Genomic DNA, 25,280 nt, shown 5'->3' on the forward strand with positions numbered 1-25,280 from the left:
TCATTCCTTCCCATCTTCTTCATGAGAAGTGTGGAGGCAAGGATCTGGTTCGAGCCCAAGAATAATAGTGTTTCTAAAATTTTTCTCATACACGAAATTGTTGATGTCAGTTTCCATAATCCCAAGTCAATTCTTCAGATCTGGATCTCCATTTGCTTCATCTATATATAATATCTTTCTCTTGACATTCGTTCGTCCTCTTCTTGTTCTCTTTTTCTTTTTTTATTAAAAAAAAAACCTTATTTTTATTCTTCTAATTTTATTTTTATTAAAAAATAATCATCATTCGAAATCTGCTTCTCCTACCAATGTATAAGTTTTGAGTCCCAATTTGCCTGCGAAAGAGATCCCAATTGAGCAAATATTCAAGCAACATATATATCAAGTGGTAACAGTCCTAATTATTTTGTACCACAATCCCAAACCATGCCATCTTGCTTTCGGATAGCCAAAACGATGCAGTAGACGAAACATCATTGTATCATTGGCTTTCGGTATCGCGCTCAACCATCACTAAGGGGTGATTACAACAAAGATGATTGGATAACATGCAGATGATTGGATAACATGCAGATGTACGCGGATCACAAGCTCACCTAAGAGAGCACGCAGTTCAGGGGAGGGATAGATATATATACATACATACATACATACAAAGGACGTCGGTGCAATCTTCTACGGGCTGACACAGTCGACAAGCATGGAAAGTGCAGCTTCCGAGAAAAGTGAAGGAGACGGTTGGGACTTAATCCGCTGGGCCTGCCTCAGAACCGGGAACCCACGAGGAGCGGAGGGGGTCTGCTCTGGTTCCGCTTCCGGGCTGGAAGCGCCACCGGAGAAGGCGGCCCGGCTCTTGTCACGAAGCTTTGCCAATTGAGCGGTCCACTTGTCCACTATGCTACTAGACATTGGAAGCAGAGGTCACAGCAAGAGAGAAACCAGCAGCAGGAGAGGAAGGATGAATCTGACAGATGGAGGGACAAGGAAGGACTGGCAGATGGAATATAAACAGAGGGAGCAACGTCATACCGGCTTTGGAAACCAGGGTGCTCTTGGCGTTAGGAAGCCGCCACCAGAAGAGTGGTATCTTTAACTCTGTGGGGCTTCGGTGTGCTCGTCCTGTCATGGGGTCGGCAAAATGGATAGACATCAACCCAATCTTATTATATCACTAGAAAACGGCAAAGGGCGCTGTCATCATTCCCCAGCTGGCACGACTGCCTCCGTCTCAGTCTTGACGCGTAGAAACTGAGCCCCACTTCGCTATCAGACATTTCCATACCCATAGCGTTAGCATTCGCCACTCGGTGAATCAAGAAAATAAAAGTCGCATCTTTTTCCCGCAACAGGAAATGGCAAAATTAAAACAAAAAAGAAAAGGCAAAATATTTTTTCGCATTAAAAAAATTCGGATTCTTAGGATTAAAATGGAAGGCACATCAAAAACAACAATCAATTAAATGATGATAATGAAGATGACGTGAAGAACATCGACATGGGTATCTCCATCTGCCAGAGTATGACATTATCCTCTAGAAAATATCATTTAGATATAAAAACAGAAAAAATTCGGCATGAAAATCATCTAAAAATTGCACATATTATGTATCACTCTACATATTTAATAAATAATAAGTTAGACTTTATTCTCTTCTTATCAAATTATTATTATTATAGTTAAATAAACTTTCATATATGTATGTGTGTGCAGACACACAAGGATGCGTCAATATGAAATATCATGAAGTTTCCATAGTGTCTCAAGCGTCCAAGTATCTGACAAGTAAAAAAGTCCAAAATTTAGAGTATTCGGGTAGCACTAAGATTTTCTCCCACAAAATTAGTTATCAAAGCAGTTATTTAGACAAAAAAAAATTCAACTCCAACCAATTGTTCAAAAATATAGCAGGTAACAAGGTTTTCATCTCAGTTGAGGAAAAAATTCATGCCGACACTAGTGCCTTTCCCAAAAATCTAAAGCCCTTATCATCTCACATAACATATCAAGATGCGACTAGTGGTAAATCCAATACATTAGCTGAGGATTTTCAGTTTACATGTCACTAAATAATTAACTTTTAATTAATAAATATCAAAATCAATATCTAGAAAGCAGTTAATACTGCTCATATTAAAAACTTAGGATTTGAAATATCTAAGCTGTTTTCCCAATAATTCCCACCTTCCATTACGGCCAAGACATACCGAGATTTCGGTTGATCTTGGCATCACACATCCACCGCAATGGGTGATATTGTTATTTCCTGAACGCAGGATTGTGCTGTCCGCCATCCACTCAGTCCTGTCATGCTGCCACCTGTGTGAGTGGATGGGCAGCACACAGACGGGCAGTTTCTATGTGCCAGTTTGTGCCCCATATGGGAGAGAGCTGTCCCGCACACAGCATATAAAAATTTGATGATCTTGTGACATTTTTTTGACTATATTAGTCCTAAATGGCTCTGAGCCGAGAACAACGTAATTAATTCTCTCTTAAAGGCTATTAGGTTTCTTGCAATAAGCAAACTTGAGTTACAATTGACTGCAAGGCTACAGTTCAACCAAAACTTGTAATTGAACTTACAGCCAAATATCATTTTAATTAAAAATAGAAATATGATAATAATATTACTTAATGAATGTTATAATATTATGATATTATAATATCATTATCGTATCATATTACTAGTTTTATATTTGTTATAGCAATAACACTATATTATATTATAATATTAAAATTATATTATCATGATATTTAGTATTATATTGTAATGCTATTATTATATTACAATATTGAAACATATTACTATCATATCATAATACTAAAAAATATTATATTATTATAATATAATATTATTATAACAAAATTCTATTACCGTTATCATAATATTATACTAATAATTTTATAGCGATACAAATATTAATTATATATAATACATATTAGCTATTACAACGCATATGATGAATAATAGGTTATTATAAAATTGAATTAGTTGATATTTACATAATTCAATAAAAATTATTATTACACTAATCCAATGATAATTGAACTGCAGCATGTAATTAAATTGCAAGCAAAAAGATGCCCTTTGATGTAACAAATTTTACTGGACTTAATTAGTCAATAAAAAGCAGAAGATGACAATGATTACCTGAGAAGATATATCTCACTTGATGAGCTTGAACAGGAAAATGAACAAAAGCAACCAAAGGGTCATATCCAAGGGGTCCACCCTTCATACATGTTACATAAGTTGTCTATGTTTGTAGCCTGTTTAACGAGAAAATCTACTTGCTCTGAAATTTCCAAGGACCTGCAACGGAAATTGCGAAGGTTCAACACAGTGCAGAGTAAATTCAAGCTCACTAATTACATAACAGAAAGCAATTCCTGTCACAATAAAGGTACCTGATATCTTCAACATCCCTCCCATCTATCTTCAGCTCAACTTGTCTCAGGACTGATAAAGCATAAGCATTCTTACCTGTCAACAGAACATAAATATACAGGATCAACAAACTGCAACTCAAATATGTTCCCCATCCAATGGAAGTTCAATCACAACCTAGCGTTATATCCCTTTTTTCTGAAACAAAGTAGCCAACTGAAAAGCTAGTTCAGCTTAGTCAATACACTCAAACTAATGCAGGTCCAACGACTTAGATACCTTAATGCGTCAGACCTGAAATAATTATCTGATAATACAGCCATCGAAACATCTGTTCTACAAAACTGCCTCGGAGGGAACAGAACTCATAACTGAACTTAGTTCAGCAGAACTGGTTCCTCAAATCAATGGTAAGTCAAATGAATTAGATACCTTAATGCATCATCACTGAAGAATTATAAATGATAATAAAACCATTCAAGCATCTGAACCACACAACTGCCTGGTGGCAGCAGAACTGATATACTCCATCTTGATGGCAAGGAAAAACGAAAAGTAGCAGACGGTCTAGATTCGCAACAAAGATTGCCAATTCTATATAACATTAATAACACATATTATATAGGTCTCTAAATCTTCTATAGCTGCAAGTAATGCTGAGAGAAGTGGAAAGACAGTTAACAGATGCCTTACTCAAAGATTTCCAGACAAACAAAAATCTAACTGCCTGACAACATTATAATGTTGCATCTTTAATCTTATTGATGATGTGTAAAGATTATGTGGAACCTATTGTCTAAGTCCTTGCAAAGATCAGGAAGTACTTAATTCTTAAATGGGTAGCATGGGGGAAGTTCCTGCATTTGATCCTTGAACCTTTTTAGGAGTAGCCAACACCTTGAACAACAGCATCCCAACAAACATGAAGTTTAAAAAACAAAATCAAGAAAAAAACTTTGTGATGAGGATTTGATGGGCCTTCATTATCACATTTAAAAAATATAAATGATAAATTAGAAAATCAAACTATAAAGCATTCTTTTTAGGTGCCACAAGGAATTCTTCTGATCTGACATAGAATTATAGTTGAATCTCCATTTCCTTCAAACAAAAAAGGGTAAAAAAGGGAAAAAGAAAACCTACAACCTAAGGTTTGGTGTGACATTATTGAAGCCCGGACCAGTCGACTGGTGGTATAGTTTAGTACGCTCTTGTGCCATTCCGTACTAGGCATGAATCGACATAGAGAGAGGGCGAAGGGAGAATGGAATAGATAGAGTGGGGGAGAGAGGGAGAGGGAGAGCGAGCCGCCAGAGGACTGCGAGCTCACTACACTACCAAGCTCGGTGAAGCCGGAAGGCAGAGCAAGAAGGGCGAGAGGTGGCCACCATGTCACCGCTAAAGCTGGTGAAGGCCCATGTTTTGTATTTTTTTTTTGGGAATTATCAGGTGAAGTTGGCAACTGTATTACTGACTTGGTGAAGTCACTGTTTTTTCCTCTTTTTTTGGGATTTTCGATTGAAATCAGCAATCCAGTTGCCAACTTCAACCAAAATTCCCCACGAAGAAAGAAAAAATAGTGAAGTTAGCAACTGACAGGAGCCCATTTCTATCAGGAAGAGAGCGAAGCCCCTCCTCCAGTCTTCACCAGCCTCGACGGCAATGTGATGACCTCATCAGCCCTCCAAAGGCCTTCCCTCCCTCCCCTTACCTCCCTCCACCCTCCATCTTCCACCAAGCTTGGCAGCAGTGCAGTGAACTCAGCTGTCCTCTGACGGCCCTCTCTCCTTCCTCTCCCACCCCCCTCTCTTCCTCTCTTTCCTTCTCCCTATCCCCCTTGCTAGTTTCCCATTTTGAACACCAAAACCATCCCACTCGACCACCAATATGGTTTAACACACCCTGAATTAGACGGTTCGAAGTGATTCAGCAAACCCTACTACAACCTATAGATTAGTCCATCCTTAATTTCTGCAATGACCATAAGACTCATCGAATCATAGATACCACGAGGCTTTTTTTCCAATGTGACAACAGATCTCCCAGAAAGCCCATTTGGGAAATGATATCCATTTGGTTTCTCCAAAACTTAGGAAATTTGGGCGATTTACTTATTTGTGGTTCCTTGAGGCTTCCTATGTATTTCATGTATTTGTTGCTCAATTTCCTCTTTAGAAACATTTGAGTGCAAAAATCTTGCTTCAGTTTAACATGTTCTAGCACCCCATTGCCACATCCACAGCCATGCAAAGACTAGTCACAATTCAAGAAATAAGACAGACAAATTAATGAATACATAGATATATGTCCCTAGCTACACTTCAAAAGCTTGTGCAGTCACTGGTGATTCTAATATGCAGCACTAGCATCACTGATGTTATAAGAATCACTTTCCTTCTTTCCCTAATTCATGTGAAGGGTAAGTAAAGAAATCACATCTTACTAATATCAAACAAGTGAATACAATCACGACAAGTTTTCACCTGCGCTACTACCATTACTGTCATCAAATGAACTAACAATATTCTTTAATAATAAGAGCAGGACACATTTCATGCTTTCAAGGCAGAGCGTTTCTTGTTAAGTCATATATACAATTATCAACATTTTTCCCAACCATGTGGGATCAACTCTACAAATCCTATTTTGTCAATCAAGTCTTTCGCCTTTCAAAAAGGTTATGAAATTGTATCCATGAAATACATGCTATATTTTTAAAGCAAAGCACATTTTCTTTTTGGTGCTAAAGTTGTAAAAGTGGAATGCATTGTCTGTGGATTTGAACCCTAAAGCAACTTTTTTAATGTCTAGAAACTAGTCACATACATGTTTTATGAAAAAATTGAGTAAAATGGATTTTTGACTCACGAAAGGGTTTTTTGTTACTTATGGTTGGGACTCTGAGTTCTCTTCATTATGGGGCACCATGGTACTTGATATAATGGGAAAAAATGTTATGACAAAATAACAGCACTGAATGCTCATCCAAAGTCTATGATTTCTTACCCCTTATTATCCGACTTGCAGAATCTGAATAGGAAGAAGGATTGTCATGGCTTCCACCATATCCCTTGACCTGCTTTAAAGAGTGCTGTTCATTATAATTATGTGGCAGCTTTGTTTTCTCAATTATCTCTTCTACACTATCAAGATGGGTCACTACAGCGTCGTTTGATAGTGACAAAGCTTGCATACTTGGATCTGGTGGTACCACAGTAGATCGACTATTAGCACTGTCCACTTCTCTTGGACATTCAGATTCTGGTTTCCCAGCATAAGCACTTTGCAGTCCATCAGTATGTTTAGAGGAAACTCCAGTGCTACTGTCCTTTTCAGCATTGACACCATGCAAGAACAGTTCTACTTTGTCCAAGTTCTCAGGAAAACTTGCTTCAGCAAAAGTGATGTTGGACTCTCTGCTGCTGGTGTATGTGTGTTCTGGAGGAGAGATCCACCCTTCATCTAGCAAAGAAAAATCGCCAGCTGTAGTCAAATCCTGAATATTGTCTCCACTGCTTCCGAGAGACACCTCCTTGTCAAGTAGAACTGCACGATTTGAAAGTTCAGACCTTGATAGAGCAAGGTCCTGAGACCTTACCACCTGACTTTCCCCCAGACCTTCGAGAGCCTGCAGGATTATGAACCTTAGTGTAAGTGAAAGGAGAAACAATTGCACAAATACTTTTAGACAGAGACATCTAGAAACTTGTATAATTATCTAAAAGAGAATCCAGCAATCTTATAGATTCTGCTTAGAATTTCTTTTCCTGAACCAATAAGCCTTGGCTTTTTCTTTTTTTTTTTTTTTTGTGTTGTGTGGAAGGGGGGGGTGTTGTGGGTTGGGCTGAATAGTTCACCCAACAAGCAATTAAAATTTTCTAGTTAGTAGTTACTAACCAAAAAGTTACACTTAAGAGAGAATTACTTTATGGAGGTTTCCTGCATGTAGGCTTGAAGCCCGTGCAAGCTTGGTTAATGTGGAGTGCAATTCTTTTACAGAGTAGGTAAGCGATGGCACCAAAGGTACCAAAGATTGACAAGCCTCCCTAAGCCTAAAGATATAAGACTGGTACAGAGCCTGTCCATGAATGAGAGAAACATCTGCATTGCTTTCTCCTTCCTTTGATATTACATCAGCCATAGCAGCTAAATCAGCAGATAGGGAAGCTTCAATTGGAAGGAGGATCATGTTTGCCTGCCGGTAGATGGAAACAATATACATTAAAATATGTAAAATTACTTAATCAAATCATTAGGAGAAGCTAGCACAATGTAGTTGTGAACTGAGCCACAAATTCCAATTTCACAGAAATCACCAACAAAGTTCAAGAAATTTCAGTGTGAGCTAGCAGGAAACCTTGGAAAGATCTGCCATAAGTGCACTATGTGCTATGGAAGCTTCCTTTCCCAAACTGTAGATGTCATGTAAACCCTCTGTTATAGCCAATACCTGCACACAAACAGTGCACAAAATGAAGAAAAGCCAAAAAAAGTAATTCAGGCCCAATGTCAATACCATATATGATGAAGGAAAAATGAAGGTATATGACTACTAAAATAGGTTAGGTGAGCTATGTTGATTGTTTCTCATGTAACTGTAGATTTCAGATTATCTTGAGAAATATGGTAGAAAACTGAACTCATCAACTTTTACAATCCACAAAGCCATCTCTAGCTGATTGCTAAGCATGATCTCCTTGATGACAAAATACTATTTATGTCTGGGAACTCTATAATGGGCACATTCTTGCACACTACTAACATGTACACACAATAGTATCTGTTAACTCATTTATGTACAAATACCAGTAATGATACCACAAACAATGGTACAGTTATGAGCTTGAGGCATATGCTCATATAAGGAAACAATAAATTTTTCTTGGAGAAAAATAAACTTCCAGATTCATTATATCTTTTATATCCAATAAACTATAATACCTCCTCAAGCATGGAACCGCATTCAGTAGTCAAAGCAGTGTGTCCTTTTGAAACATGACTAAAAGCAGATAATGCCACAATGGCTTCATTAGCACACTCCCACATAGCTGCAAGGGTGTCATTCAGATCACCTGCAAAAAGATGTAAAGCACCATCATTCATCTTTACATCCACATGCTTGCACAAATATTAGCCAGAATCTTGTGTGGTGCAAAAATAAGAGAGCCTAGAGCAGACCTGAAGCTGACTTTGCCTTTACAGAGGCAATACAGAGTTCATTAGTAGCAGAAAACAAGCCACTAGCGGCCGCTTCCATGTTATTTTGTGCCAGCTTCCATTCTTCTTCAGCACCTAATTTGAAGAAATGGTGAATGAGGTAATAGAAAACGGGGAAAAAAACTGCAGCTAACATATAATGGAAGAACAATTCACATGAAAAGAATCACAATTTTGAGACTATATTATATAGGCAGGATGGGATCCTACGTGTAAAAGATTGATAAGCAACATCTAGTCTGGTCAAGGCATTCAGGAAAGCTTGCTGCCATGTTCTACCATCAGTAGTAGTTTGTCCAGAAGATTTGTCTCCAGGTATCCAAAAAAGACCATCTCTAGATACTTCAAATTCCATGACAGATGTGCAGATCTTCATAATATCAGATGCCTGTTCTCGAGCTGCCCAAAGCAGTTGTCTCCTTCTCAATAGATGATCATGGAATTCAGAAGGAATTCCGGAGCCCTTGGCTGAAGAACTTCCTGCCCCAACATTTGGGCCAGCACAAGCCCATCCCATGGCTCTTTCAAGCTGTCCTTCCGTCGACAAAGAAGCCCCTTCACAAGCTTGCAGGCATTCCAGTGATCTTGCTATTGTCGACATGGAAGACTGTATTCCTTCCAATAGTTTCGGCCTGCTAAGGTTTAAAACAAAGGACAAGAATTCGTCATCTCCAAGAATGTTTTGAGACAAAACCTTGGTTTTTAGCAAATATGGCAAGGAAAGGTCATGCAGCCATCCCATCTGCACAATCTCCAAAATGGTCTTTCCCAGAGCCTCAGTCAGCTCATTTACCTGCCTTTTCATAAGAGAAATTGCTGACTTGGCAGCCCTAACTGTCTCATGTGCATTACAATATTCTTCAAGCATAAGCTGAACTCTTCTCACTGGTCCAGAATCTCTTTTTACTTGATCAGAAGAAAAGTGCCTTCTTGCTTCTACCATGTGCTGCAAATTCTCATTTTCTTTGTCTATCTGTGCCAGGAGAGCAGGAGCTACTCTTTCTTTCAAGTACCGATTAACTTGTTCTTGCAGATGGATTCCAAGCTTCTTCTTAAGAACATTGTAAAGCTGATCAAAACCAAAATTATGATCAACCGAAGATGATATGTCATGAATGCATATATCAAGAATAGAGTCCAGAATACTAACTTTCCAAACAAAAAAAGCATGATTCTTCAACAAGCTGGCAAAACCCCACATTGATTCAGATAGTGAAGTACTGGATGTCCCAAAATCTGCTAGATTGGAAGAGGAGCCATTTGATTTAAAAGGAAGAGTACCATATGATAGCAGCATTTGATCAATTGATTCCAGCTTAGAAAAGGGCTCAACTAATGCAGCGAGAAGAGCCTTGCTTCTTCTATTGTATAGATCCCCCTCCTTTTCCATGCTTATTACAGATGCAAAAAAACGTTCAGAAGAAACTAGTGAATTTTTAACATTAGATTCTATCTTTGTTAAAGAAGAGCTCCGCATATCTTTCTGGTTCCAAGTTTGATGGAGTTGGTCTAACTGCACTCTGCAAGCTTCTTCTTGGGATGCCAGCTCTTCAGCCTCTTCCCAGGATAGATGATCTCGACCTTTCACTGCAGCTTCTTCAAGAGCTAATTGTTTCTCAGTGATAAGCCCAACTTTCACAAAGTAGTTCTTTTCTAGCTCTACTAAGGATGCTCTCTCTAGCTCCACCTCAGCGAGTTTTTCTAGTGCTGTATCAATGGAACCACGGATTTGAGAAAGGGATCCAAAAGCTTCCATTGCTTCTGAGTTGTAAGAGATAGTTGATTTAATTATCTCTGGAAGAACAACTTCAGTCATTTGTTCAATCAAGTGTTTACTGGAATGTATACTAGTCTGAAATACAGAAACCCAGTTTCCTTCAGAAGCAAGCTTCACATCATCAGCAGTTGTACTGATCCTAGGTAAATCAATGTCAACCAGTTGCTGAACTTCATTGACAAACCCAGCAACTAGGACACATTTCTCAATCTGCTCTTCAAACTCATGGAAGGTAGCTACAGAATCCGGTTGCAAACCATCATCTCCTGTTCTCCAACTAACTCTGCCTGTGGATTTATTGGAGATATCTATAACTTTCACTTTAACCTGCTTATATAGTTCATTTACAGCCATGCTTAAAACAGATAACATCTTTACTTTCTTCTCTTGAAGATCTCCCTGCATTTTAAAATCTTTAATTCCTTCATATTTTTGAACTGAATGAGTACTGGAAGTATCATCTTCATTTCTTGAATAACCTGCAGACTGCATATATTTTGTGAAAACAGATAGCAGGCGCTCTTTAGATTTTGCTTCAGTATCTGATCCAATAGAGTTCATCAATTCTGAACATTCGTCATTAACTTTCTCTATGTCCATTATATATCTTTCCATTTTATGAAAGAGGTCTCGATGCCTCTGTTGAACCAAATCAACACATTCCACCTGGGTCTTAGCAATAATGTCAGCAGCTTGCTTTCTTGCAAGGGAGAGGATATCAGATGAAATGTTATTTACAGATAGTTGCAGAACATGTGCCCAACCACTCACTGGGCTGGTTGTAGTGTAGTTTAGCGGGAGAATTCTTTGCAATGCCAAGGCATAATCATGGAGTGATTCCATTGCACAGGAAAGCCCCTTCTCCAACTCAGCAACTATATGGGAAACTTCCCTATCCAAATCATAGCATTGTGCTCGCGTGGGCTCTGGAACAATTGTTAGTGGAACTTCTGAGACTAGAACAGCAGAAGTAAGAGATAAGGCCTCTTCCATGCTACTTAACTTTATGCACGCCTGCATGTCCAGAACTGAACCACTCCGCAATGCATCAAGGACCCTTTTATGTTGATCCACCCACATAGCAAGCTCTTGGGATTTATCAGCTGCCACAGCTTTTGCTTGAGCAAACTCATGAGCCTGAACTTCAAATGATACCTGAGCTGTTTCCAATATCGATTTAGCTTCAGCTACAACTGACTTTGCTGATGTCTCATGCTGTAGAAGGCTTGATCTCTCTTTGTCAGCATGATAGAATATGGCAGATATCACCTCGTATTGGTTTAGCACATCCAGGCACCTCTGTCACAGTTTTGCAAGAAAGATGAAGTTAGTTGGTTTGATCTTCCTAATTTCTAGATGCATCACATAAGAGCGTACGGAAACATTTTTTGTCATACCTTGAGGGCAGTGTCGGCAGCAGGTAAGGTAGCAACTAAAAGATCATGATGCTCCTGAAACATGAAATTCATTGTTATGTTTGATCTTTACATCCCTCTCCCACAGCAGTAAAGATTAACAGCTTCAAGAAAAATCAATGTGCTTTTTTTTCTTGCTATTTATCATTGACAGATATAAACCAGTGTTGACTAGAATCATCAGAGAAGCATATGAATGACTTTACAAGAAGAGAGTGCTAAGAGTGACATGCAATTAGTTTCTCAAAACTGATACACCAATTTTAGTATTCCTAACCAAATCAAAGCAGGTTGCAAAGCTCTGAAGAAAAACATACTAATCTTTGAACTCAGAATGACTGGTTTGGTTGCATTTGGCACTACGAAAGTAACACCGGAACATTAGTTGGGCAGTTAAGGGTGCTCTAAGAAATGCATGAAAAAGTAATGTTTTAAAACCCAGATGGATAACTAGGTCTACCCATTCGACCAGTCACCTGCAAACCTTTGTGGGTTGGGTTGCATCAAAACCCACTAATTCTGAAAATTATTCAATCCACCTCTGGTTCACCAGACCAAGCAGTCAAACCATTCAAACTAACCAGGCCAATGGGATCATCGACCGTGAGATTCGGTTATTCAAAAAATGATTGAAAAAATCCGAAACCTTACCTACAATAATCCCAATCACTAGTGCCCCACACCTTTCTATCCTCTCACACGGTGGCTATTGGGAGAAAGCGAAGTTGCTGCTGAGGGGCAAATGCAGGTATCTTGCTATAAGGTTTCTGGAGGAAGACACTGCCAAAGTTGATAAGGGCACCATCTTGGCAGGAGACTGCCATCAAGGTGGAGGGTGGTGGCCTTGTCAGAGAAGAAGAGGATGCCACCAGTGAGAGGACCGCCAAGAACAGGAACTCTAAGAGGAGAATGGTCAGGGAAGGACTTTTTCTTCTAGATCTCATTTTCCTTTCTCTTTCTAGAGGGATCCAATTTTTCACAATGAGGTTTGGGTATAAAATGTTACACTGTCAAGACTTGGGAAAGAGGAAAGACTGCCATCATTGACAAATAAAAAATGCTTGCTAGTTCAGGCACATTGGACCTGTGGTTGAACTGGAAATCCATGACTCATCCACTGAAGCAGTTCAGTGTGGGTTAACAACAATGCTACTATCTGCAAAAGATGGAAAATTTTATAATAAAACTTAGCCTGGAACTATTAGGCTATTATTGCTGTTCCAATATCCAAACTTCTATTGGCCTAAATTTTGGCCTCAATACATGGTAAACCAGTGTTACATGGACTCACATACAGCTGAAAGAACCATTGTTAAACATAGATCAGCGAGTCAAATATGCCACAGGCACATTGGGTACTTGCTGAACTCTTTAATGACAAAGTTTGAAAATTGGTAAAAATCTGAACTCTTCCAACAATGAGTCTAACCCACCACCATAATGATGCTAGAGATGGACTTTCATAGTTTTCGGAACTTGTTGAGAATGGAGGAATTAATACAAGCCTCTTCCTAATGTCAAATATCTTTTATCCTTGAGTTAATACTATGACTTTCTCTGAGAAATAAAAAATTTTGACAGCAGCACTATTGGTAAGACTATTGGTGTCTTTTTTTTTTTTTTTTGAATTCATGACACCAATACCTTAGATGTAATTAAGTTAGCAAATGAAAAATGGTTTATATTTGCGACCACTATTCAAGATCAAAGAAAGCATCATGAATCTAATGACATATATCTTTCAACAAATACATTAAACAGGTCAAGATCATTGCAATATTTGAAATCAAGACTGGCATCTAGAAACTCAATGCTTAGCCACAAATAAACACTTTGTAAATTTTATGTCTTTTGATACTTTCTGTTCTGTGCATCTAATTTGGTAATTTTTCCCCTACATGTACCTGTGTCTTGTTTTCTCCTTTCATGAAATTAACACTCGAATACACACCTATATGATGTCATGCTGTTTTCAAATAATTTCAGAGTTTGTCACACAATCGGGTTTGTTAAAACATGTTTACTAGCCTTTAAGCATGTGTAAACTCCTTTCTAAAAGTTTCTGGAAGACTGTGTATAAAAATTACCTGTAAAGGAACACGGATTTCCTGAACTCTTGAGGCAAATAAGCTCAAGCTGACAGCCAGTTCCATTCCTTTCTTTTCTTCACCACCAATTGCTGCTTCATCATGGCTATCTCCCCGTGTCCACTCTACTAAAGGGTCCCAGACAAATACCTCCAGTAACATTAAGATAATATCTTTATTCTTCTGGAGAACACTCATAACTGCTTCACAGTTGGCCCTGAAGGTACCTTCTGTTCCAGTCAAACCTAAAGCAGTTTGAATTATCTGAGTAAGGCGGAAGGGAACTATTTCAGGAATCTTTAGCCTCCTCCCTTTGTCAAAACATACATTGTAATCTATATGGACAACATCACCACTACAGAAATCCATAAGGATGTTATCCAAGTGTCTATCCCCTAAGCCCAGTATATGGCCCACCATGCTCATGGCTGCTACACTACCAGAGAACCTGCAAATCAAATATGGATCAATTAGGTTAATGCAAAGTTTGTAAAAGATGAATCATTCCAGAAATCCAGAAGAATGAAAACATGAAAGTTAGGTTGTGGAACCAGCCAGATATTCTTCTACTAACTCAAAATAGCATACACATACTTGAAAGCAACTGCCTGATTCCATCTACATTGTATTTATTTTTGTGCAAGGCAAAAACATCTAGTGAAAAGAACTAATGGGAACATGCCTGTAGGTCTTTCGTGTCACCGATCAGAAATAACAATGGTAAATGTGCAACCAGCAGTATTTAATTAAATTGTGTATCAAGAAGCTGACTGTAAATGCCCATTAATGTTGTTGTAATTATGATAATAACCAATAGGCCTTATGTGACGATGTGTCTCATATGATTGAAATTTAAGAAGCAGAGGTTGCACTAAAGCTGATATCGCAGTATGCATGGCCAATACTTGTCGAACGGAAAACTGAACAGATCGCCACACCCATTATATGTATATCTGTTTGGTCTAGTAGGAAAAATAAACCACCGGTAGCATGCTAGACAACACAGTAGCAGCCCACATGTTGTAGTATATATATACAAGTAATGCTGTCCCACTAAATATACTTAATACCTCCTCTCAAGGTCTTCCATAAAAATGAATAATGAAGAATGCAGCATACAGTAAATCAAAGAAAGAGGAGAGTTTTAGGAAGGTAACATAGAAGCAGACAAGCGTGCATGTGAGAATCCACATGGAAGCACAACTCATAGGATATGAGCTACCAAAATGTTACCAAACAATCTTATAAGGGAGTGAGATCTCAAGAAGAAATGCACTAGAAATGAGCAATCAGCAGATGACAAGCATGGCTTAGAACGTAGATGAATCTTGATGTAATGCAAGAGGCTAACATACAAGTAGTGAAGCTGGTCTTAAACAACATGCAGACCAAAAAAGCAAGGACAAGGGCTGTAAACGGAAGTGCAATAACTATGCCAAGGGTGAATTAAACCCACAAAATAACACCTATTATGAACTTGAAAACAATAAAAGGTGTTCTTTAAGCTAGTAAATGACAGATATCTCTTAGAAGGTAGATGAATCTCCACATAATGCATGAGGTTATGAAGCTGATGCAACAAGGACAATATCTGTGAATGGAAGGAAAAAGGCAAAAAACTTAAGAATAAACATGATGGAATTAAAACTGCACACATTTGCATCAGTTCTACAAATTCAATCTGATACCAGGAGCCAATAAAACAAGATCAGCAGATGTCATCAAGTATAGTTTTCTGACAGTAATCACTACCCAAAGACAAGTCAGTCAACAAGGTGGTTGTACACATCGGCCATTTTATTAGGAGACTTCAGCCTGAATGTGTGTTAATAGCTTCCCATGATTGTTCACTAATTGAGCAGGGAAACAAGCATGGTCCTGTCTATTTCAGGTTCAGCTTTGAACATTCTACTTCACTGTCACCTCAAGATGAGAAAATCAAATGACAAAGAATAATTTGTACTAAAAAAAAAAATCAAGTTCTTTCAACCTTCATAGAAAAGAATTTGTATTTTTTTGCCACATGAGTCAGCTGCTTCTAAAATGAAATTACAAAAAACAAAATCCAATACCTCTTGCCTTCAAAGTAAAAGCTCTAAATCCCTCACTGGCACACCACATCTCCTGCCAAAGAAGCTGCCTTGGAGTCTCTTTCATAAGCTCCAAAAGGACCTTTCTTTTAACCTCAAGAGGCCAATCCCTTCGTGAGATCACTCTTCTTATGCCTTTCTCTTTGAGCGCTGGTATGATTTTTCCATAAAACATATCACTTGGACGGGGAACAGGTGGCACTTGGTTGTTCGCATTGCCAGCACCAGCTGCAGAAAGCTGTGAAATCTGGGTACGGGTTTGCCATGACTTGTAGACACTATATATGCTAGTTACATTGTCTACCCACTGGATCAATCCAGCCCGCCCGCTGATTGGAGTCACGGAGTAATAGCGAACCGAAATGGATCGACTGCGAGTATCAGTGCATGAATAACAAAAACTATTAACTGCTTGCAACATCTGCATGATTCGAGCATCAAGACGTAGATCCTCTCGACCTTTAAGAAGATAAGTATAATTTTGACCATCTGATCCTCGTAAAACTAGCTTCTTAGGTTTTGTCTTTGTTGATAGAATTGTTAACTGTTCACAGAAGGAAGAGATTGTAACAAGGCCCTGGATGTCAGCCATAGAATTTCCCGAGGAATCAAGCATCGAATTTTGCTTCTCAAAACCAGGCATTGGAACATCAGAAGATGAAAGTAATGCCAGTTGTGGAGCCACTTCATTCAAAGATATGACTGACTTTCGATGACGGGTTGCTAAAGATGCTGCAATAGTATTAAATGGCCGCCACACATCTCCCAACGCCATTGCAGCTCCAGGGGGGGTTTTAAAACTTAAGATGGCAGACTTCAGCTGTTCACCATACTCCTTATGGAACCAGAGCTCATGAACTGTTTTTGGTTCACGAGAAGTTGAGGTGAGACGACGCTCTAATGCCACAATAATTGGAGCCATCATAGCAGAGTATTTTGCTGCATTTATCTTGTTCTTTTCAGCATGACTGAGGGTGGAATTTGCAGCAATTCGTGTAGCTTCCTCTTTCAGCAAATTTATGCGTCTTATGACATCTAATTCCAGAAGCATTTAGTAACTATTTGTGAATTCCAAAAAATAAGATATTTGGATAGAAATTTGTGAATTAAGTACTAGTAAGAACCATGAAAGCTATAACTACAAGAATAAAATGATCTTCATAAAAAGAAATAAACTGATCTTTAAAACAAAATATATGTTGTACATCATCTCATATAAACCCTTAAATCTTTTTATGTAACTATTCTATTTGTCATACCTTCACCTTTAGATTCTGAAATTCTTTTAGTATAATTTAAAGTTTCATGTAGTGTTACCGAATTCCAAATTATGACATACCTGTCAATGTGTCCTTGGCTCCTTGCTATATCTTTATCCAGGAAGACTTGTAACGCTGGACATGTTCCCCAACTGATCTTATGGGCATTTTTCTGTTCCTAGGTATACCCTAGAAAGAAGGATGAGCTTCTTCTGGGAAAGAATAATCAGCTAGATCACAGTTTGGCTTGTATTTCTATTTCATGCAAATATTGCATGCATATGTCCAATGTCACTTCTGGTCTGACCATTTTCTTTGTTTTAATTTGGTTCCTAGACTTTCTTTATTCAAAAAAAAAAAAGAGTTCCAGCATAACAAAGTTATTCAGAAAGATATAATCATACAGAATCCATTATGACAAAAAAAAAGAAAAAAAACCTATATTATCTTTGCCAGTTGTAACAACCATGCTAGAACAGAAACACATAAATATGACAAATGAACTAATTATACAAGCAGTTTAGAAAGCCTCCTATAGGTCCAGTTGTAAATGTTGTTAGTAATATAAAATATTTACTGCTAATGGACCTCATTTACCTGTATGAAGATCCTGAAGTGTGCTCAGCCATTGTTCCTCCCATAGAACAGTTATGCTTCCCAGCTCATTAATTACAAGCTGAACATCTTGAATTAATTTAGGGTAAAGCTTATTCTGCATCGGGCAGTAGAATGTCAGATCCCAACTCTCACCTGACTAAAGATGCTGAAGTAAACTAACATTATTTGTGAAAATCATATTAGAGACCAGGAAACATTGCATGCTTGATGAAAATTTAGATTAGCACACAGTTCTTTTTTTTTTTTTTGGATGAAAGATTGGCATAGAATTGAATAAGACGGTTTCATTACCAAACAGTCAAACAAGCGCTGAAGCTCCTCTGAGGGGTCTCCTTCACAAGCATTTAAGTCAACTAGTGTAGGATACACTATAGAGCATGGGGATAGCTTGGCTAGCATCATCAACAGTCCCTCCAATTGCTTTCTGACTACTTGTTTAGGATGAGAACTTAACCGAGCAAACAGTTGGGGTGTTATTTCCTATAATAAAAATGACAAAATATAAAACCTTAAACCAGTATCATTAATAAGGCTGCCCAGCATGATAACTAAAGCATCTCTTACCTGCCATGGCAATAGTGGAACTGTTCTAAGACCATGTTCAAGAATTTCTTTTAACTCAAATCCATAATTGACAATAATATGTAGGACATACAGCATTGCCCTCAGTGTACAGCTTCTGGTTTTTTCTTTCATAACATCACCATGAGAGCTAGCAAAAAATGTGGAAGATGCATGTGTTAGATATTGAAAATAGCCACCTGCAGCATGGCCAAATAGTGATACTCTCCTGTGCCGTAGTGACCACCAAATGTCAATCAGCTCATTGACTAAAGACAAGATGTCATTTTTCCTTAGTCCAGCATTTGTACGGAGAAAAAGCACCTGTAACTGAGAAGATAGAGCAACAGAGGGGCATTCACCATCACAGGATTCAAACCCAGGTGCTCCAGATGCGGCTTGCAATAGATATGCTGCTTGCTGGACCAGCGAATTTATACAGGCTTCATTTTCAGGAAGGGAAGTGGATACTAATTGCTCTTCCTCCACATCGCTTGCATTTCCATCAATGTGACAAAACCTTTTCATAATGACTTCCACCTTAGACTTCTCATCTTCTGTCAACTGGTATCTGTCTGTTGTAAGTTCTGGATTGAGAATAGGTGACAAGCAAGGCCGAAGAACTGCACCATGTACAGAAAGAGAGTCTTTGGCTTGACTAAAACACCAAGAAGCATAAGAAAGCCATGTCTTACCCATAGTGGGGCAAAGATGGCAGGATAATTTTGTGGCTGTACCAACTATTTCTTCCAGAACTGCATGATAGTTTGCATCAGAAGTTACATGACCATCACTAAATGAGAGCCTGCCTCTGGTAAATGAAAAATTATCACTTGCATTACATGCATGGAAATCTTCACATATCTTGAAAAGAATATTGTGCAAATTTATATCTGGATTCTCTTGTCTCAACCAATTGGAGAGTTTCAAGCATGCCTTGGCTTTCAGAACAGAACCAGTAGCAGAAGCAGTAGCAGTTGTAGACAACATATCATCACGCACCAATGACCAAAGATCAAGGAGAGCCTCTTCATTCTTCCCTTCTGCATGCTTAAGTAGGATTCCCTCATACTGCAAATTCAAATCAAGCAACTCCGTATTCATCAATACAGAACTTGTCAAAGGGTGGTTCATAATGTATTGGTTCATGCGGTCAGCCAACATGAAATTTCTCTGCTTCCGAGCTAAACTAAGTAATTTCTGACAGAGAAGCAGAGTTACTGTAGAAGTTGGCAGCATGGTGCGATAAACTCTGAAAACCTTGATCCACAAGCTACAATCTTGATGAACTCTACTGATTGGGGATTGCAGAACATGATGCAATGAATCTAACAGTGATGAAAAATGTTTCGTTTCATGTTGGCCATTTAACCTCATACCTTCTTCAAAGGCAAAGATGCAATGAAGCTGTGTGGCAAAAACACCTGCCTCGGTCAATCCTTCAAGTGGAACAATAGCTAATGCTTCGTCCAACATCAACTTGGCCTTATCAAGCTCCTCCAGCACCTTATCAGCCCTCCCATCCCTTCGAAGCATTGACCGTAAAAGCATCTGTTCACTCCTATCTAGTGCTACCCTAGGATCAAGAGTAAGTTCACAGCTGCTCTTAGGTGTCAAATCAAGATAGCCCCATGCTGCATGGAAATCTCCTTCATCAAAGCGTGCTAAGGCATGAATTGCATTCAGCTCATTACCAGCTGTAGTCAAAGCACCAGAATAAGCCTTCCCTGCATGCATAGCACGAAGTGCCTGTAATTCTGTGAGCCAATTTTCTAAAGACTTCCAATCGCAAATGGATGTATAACACTCAATCACACGTGCAATAACAAATTGGATGCCATCAGAACCCAAGGAACTAAGTGCATCCTCAGACTGAAGTAGGTGAGAAAAGTATGCAGCAGCACTCTCATAGTGTCCTTGAGCTTGATGGACAAGTCCTGTCATCCACGAAAGATGCCCAAAGCTTCCAGTTACACCTTGGCTGGGCTGGATGTCTTCCTGGAACAAAGAGGAAAATGTCATGGTGACCCACTTCTGAAGGCCAATCAAAGCCTCTGAATCACGACAGCTGCACAAAGCCAAGGATGCATATCGCAGGACCCTCAAGACATCTTCTGCTAATCTAATTCTAAGATCATGAAGATTTTCAGAAACTGCTGGCCCACGAGTTTTATCTTTGAAAGCTGATGCTACCAAGTTTCTGAGTTCCTGCAATCGCAATGCACCATAATGAAGGGTAGCATGGTGACAATGCAACGCAAGCCCAGCATTCATCATAGGCTCACATATTCGAGAAAACCACTCCTCACAGACCTTCTTGTTTGCCCGGAAAAACAGGGAGCTCGATCGAGGAGAAGCAGGTAACACAGAAGAACCTTCATATGCATTATACACATTTTTTTTCAATGCCTCAACAAAATCAAGCAGTAACCACATAGGTAACAGGTGGAGATTAGATGAGCCTATGTACTTGCTGTCACCTTGTTCAGCATCTAGCAGCAGCACATTTGGTATATCCAGAAGCATGCGCTCTAAGGCTGCAAAAGTCTGGGTGGGACCACCAAGGTTTGTTCGAAGACGAAGAGCAATGCAATGCCTAGCAGCTTCATGTATGGACCACCAAACTGCAGCTAGAATGTTCACTGGACATATGTTTTCAAGCACAGCTTCCTTTACTCTAGCATCCTTCCACACAGCACTGGCACCAGCATCTCCAACTACTTCTTGTTGACCAGAAAAGACATCCTTTTTGCCACAGCAAGTAAAAGCTAATCGCTGGATCCAAGAAGATAAGGGCACCTTCCATCTTTGTGAGATATAACCTAAAATGGAGACAAGTTGCTGCGACTGAAGTTTTCTAGGTAGCTGTTTCAAGGCAAGTGTGTGCTTCCAATTCAAGTAATATTGGTTGCCTGTACTAGGTGGCACAAGCTTAGAAGAGATAATTTCATCCTCGATCAAACCACATGAATAAATTGTAACAGGCAGGACAACAGAAAGCACCCTTAGAAATGCATTCTTTATAGATCTATCTGGATCACCTAGCTTGTCAAGGACAACCTTTGAAATGCAATAAAAGTTCCCAGGATCAATAAGATGTGCCTGCATAAGTGCCTCGAGCACGGTTGCAACATGAGACCTCACTTTTGACTCCCTGTCATATGCTGCATTCAATATTGAAAAGAGTAAATCACTGCCAAGACTGGCACTTCCATAGGGTTCACAGAAAGATCTAACCAGATCTGCGTCCTTTTCCACATCTCTTATTACTTGTCCAAAGGTACGGATCCAGACAAGTGCTTCTAGTTTAACGGCTAAAGGTGAAGAAACATCAAGAGCTCTAGCTATAGATGCACCATACTTTCTTAAATACTCATTAATTAGATCAGGATGGACATTATTAGCTTCAACACATCCTTGACTTTCAGTAGACAAATCACCAGACACCTTCTTCCATGAAGTCCTAAAAATTGCAAGCTTACTTAAAAATTCAAATTCACTGAACTTTTGCAATGCCCTAACAACATGCACTTGCAACTCAAGGCAGCCCTGAATAGGGGGCTTGAAGGGGTCAAGCTTTTGTAGGATAAAAGATGTCAGTCTCATCTGTCGCTCACATCTAACTGTATCAATAACCATCTGCTCTGGCAAACTTTCTGCAGAACCAAAAGATACAGAACTTTGTAGAACTTTTAAATCAAATTTCATCAAGGAAAGCAACTCAAGTTCTGAATAACCCTTCCCAGAACCTAAATCCGACTTGAATTCCTCCTGAAGACCACCAAGATCAGCAAATTGTCCATGGATTTTTCCAAGCAACCCTTTTAACAGCTCCAACTCGTCAGTCAAACATGTAATGGCCTGAGAAACAACACCATCAGAACCATGCTCAAGGAAGAAGAGGTAAGTGGCAGCTGAATTTGCAACCACAAGATGATTTGGATGCAGACGCAATTGGGATAAGGGCGACTCAAACTGCAGTATAGTCTGGACGGATGAAGAAAGGAGCCCCAGCTTTTGTAGAGACAGCAGTTGCAGATTAGTTTTCAGCACTGCTTGAATCTGAAAGGGTGGAATCCCCCTCAAGCTTTGGAACAAAATATCGATGGCTATTGCATAGAAGCTGGAGAACCTGTCCTGCAGTATTTCAGCTAAAAGAATCAAGCATCTCCAGGACTCTCCAATCCATTTCGACCACCCAAACTTACCACCAAACGTTGATATGCACCTCAACAGCCTAGGAGCCATACTCTCAAGGTGTTCCCTGATCATTTCAAGCAGATTCATTTCCAGCAAGCCAGAAGCCATTACCTGCAAAACTGTCGAGAAGCAGGAGAATAAAGCAAGCAGCCTGGCAAACTGCTGCAGGGTCTCGAGGCTCATGTCCTGAATCAGCACTTCCATGTCACCCAAAAACTTGGACAGCAAACCTAATGAGAACTGTATATTGCTCAGCCAGTGCTTCTGGAACTGCAAGAAGCTGTCCATTATGATGTGCCTATCCGACTCGGAGAGGTTGGGCACGAAGGCCCATCCAAGAAGCAGGTCCACGATGTCTGCGAAATGGGGCTGGAAGCAGTGCCCAAATTTCAAGGAGATCAAAGAAAGAAGGCCAAGCAGCTGATGGAGCAAGTTCAGGGAGGTCCTCTCATCCTCCAGGAGCTCTTGGCATGCTTTAAGAATCGGCGGGATGAATCGATCGATGCTGGATGCATCCCCAGTGTGAAGGAACTCCCTGAAGCCCTCCAGTGCCAATTGTGCAGAGCCACTTGCGACGCCAATATCCCCCAGAAGGGGCAGAGCCCAACCGACAAACCGATCAGCCAACCCACCTGTCAGGACGTGGCTCTGGAGCGCATTCGATGGAAGAGGGTGGAGCTCACGACGGCGCACAGGGATCCATAGGCAACCACCGCCGCCCGCCTCACAGCATATGATCTGCAACAAGAAAATCGCTGACGCTATAACATAAAAACATACATTTCTTCCCTGGTCACGCTAACAGATTTTAGTAAAAGAGGAATTTTGAGGTCATGAATTCAATTTCGATTCGATTCGATTTCGGTGGCTTCTCCATCATCATTATTAGGGTTATTTACATATATATGTATAGCGCATGCATAGATGCCAGTTCGTATCTATCTATCTATCTATTGATCGATCCATCCATCTATCTATCTGTACCACCAAGTAGTAGAGGTGTGAGAAGAAGAGAAAGATTTTAGGGTTTCTTACCTGTCGGAGAGGAGCTGGGAGAGGCCCTGGGAGAGGAAAGGCGCGGAGTGGGAGAGGAGAAGGGCGTTGGGCGGGTAGAGGATGGTGCGCTGGAGCGAGTCGAGGGCCGCGACTCGGGCGGCATCGTCGTCCCTCTCTCGCCGCCCCTCCGGCGCGGAGGACGCGGAGGAGTCGGCGCCGTCCGCGGCGGCGGAGAGGAGCGCAGCTAGCTGTTGCTGGAGGTGGTGGTGGTGTAGGTGGCTTTGCATTATCGCCGCATCTCTTTCAGCTCTGATATATACACTATCTATTCGTTTGCTAAGCGGCCCCCGCCGGTGCTTTTGAGTTTATCTGTACTCTCCCGTTCTTCAGGCGGAACGACAACCCTGGAAATTTGTTTCTACCAGGCAGCAGCGGCGCGGGCCGGGGTAACATCTATTTGATAAATACACTCCTCATTATACCTATTTCACTCTCCAACACGGCTGAAGGGCGAGATGCAAATTCTAATCCGAGCTTTTTACCGTACTGATATAAATTAAAAAAAAATTATCAATTTAATGCCAATCCAATTTTATTTATTAAAATAATATAAAATATAAAAATATCATTTGAAATGATATTTTTTACAGATAAAACATTTCTAAATATCATTTGTATAGTGCTCAACTCGCCAGTCTACACGAAGAAAAATAAAAATGTCATTGTGAATGATATTTCTAAAAATACATTCAAAATGACGTTTCTAAAAATATTATTCAAAATGATATTTTTAGAAACGTCATTCAGAATGACGTTTTTTTTTTTAAAATATTATTTTGAATAGAGTTTTTAAAAATGACATTCAAAATGACGTTTATATATTTCTATAAAAAAAAAAACTCAACGTTCCCCACCGTCTCCTTCTTCTCCGATGATATCCCGCTCCACTCCTTCTCCAGCGACGCCCCTTCCCCGATCCATTCTGGTAAGGACCGCCCCCTCCCCCTCCCCCTCTTCTCCCCCCGTCCATCTTCCTTCTCTCTCCCTCTTCTCCTTTTCCTCCCCCAGCCCCCTCCTACCCCCATCCGATAAACCCCCCCCCCACCGCCTGCCGGCTGCGCCCCCCTCCTCCCCCCATCTGACACCCTCCTGCCCCCACCCCCCCACACCCCCCCCCCCCCGCCGGCCCTCTTTGCTCTCTCCCTCTACCCGACCGGCCACCCATCCGACACCCCCTCCCCCTCCCATTTGACGCCCCCCCCCCCCACCCATCTTCCTTCTCTCCCCCTCTTCCCCTCTTTCTCCTCTAGCCCCACCCCCCCAACCCTCTCTTCTCTCTCCCTCTGTCCAGCTGGTCGGCTGCCCGATGCCCCCGCCTCCCCCCCATCTGACCCCCCTGCCGACTGCCCCCCTCCCCCCCAACCCCATGACCCTGTCTTTCGACACCACGCCCCCATCCCCCTTCCTCTTCCTTCTCTCTCTCCTTCCGAACTCTTTCGATCATTTTTTTCTTTTTTGCTAATATATTCGTTAATTTAATATATCTATTAATATGTTAATATTTTTATTATATTATTAAAAATTGGTCAGAATCTGATTTTTTAAAATTTGATTAAAAAATTTAAATATATTGCATTGTATAGAAATGTAGATCCATCTCTTAATTAACGT

At 40.1% G+C, this 25,280-nt stretch overlaps 1 protein-coding gene across 1 annotated transcript; it reads right to left on the reverse strand.

Annotated features, from left to right (window-relative positions):
• Nucleotides 1-462: 462 nt before the first annotated feature.
• On the reverse strand, nucleotides 463-24,028 carry LOC105034835 (uncharacterized). Its single transcript, XM_073247343.1, is given in 17 exon segments — nucleotides 463-1,263; nucleotides 3,153-3,314; nucleotides 3,410-3,485; nucleotides 6,396-7,017; nucleotides 7,315-7,584; nucleotides 7,747-7,839; nucleotides 8,331-8,461; nucleotides 8,568-8,681; nucleotides 8,817-11,682; nucleotides 11,781-11,834; nucleotides 13,886-14,335; nucleotides 15,959-17,010; nucleotides 17,832-17,946; nucleotides 18,144-18,332; nucleotides 18,417-23,287; nucleotides 23,290-23,351; nucleotides 23,649-24,028. Coding segments are annotated over 16 exon segments (11,313 nt in total). The 5' UTR covers nucleotides 23,897-24,028; the 3' UTR covers nucleotides 463-1,263; nucleotides 3,153-3,214.
• Nucleotides 24,029-25,280: the final 1,252 nt, after the last annotated feature.

Source organism: Elaeis guineensis, chromosome 13, assembly GCF_000442705.2.
Source record: "Elaeis guineensis isolate ETL-2024a chromosome 13, EG11, whole genome shotgun sequence".
Lineage (NCBI taxonomy): Eukaryota > Viridiplantae > Streptophyta > Magnoliopsida > Arecales > Arecaceae > Elaeis > Elaeis guineensis.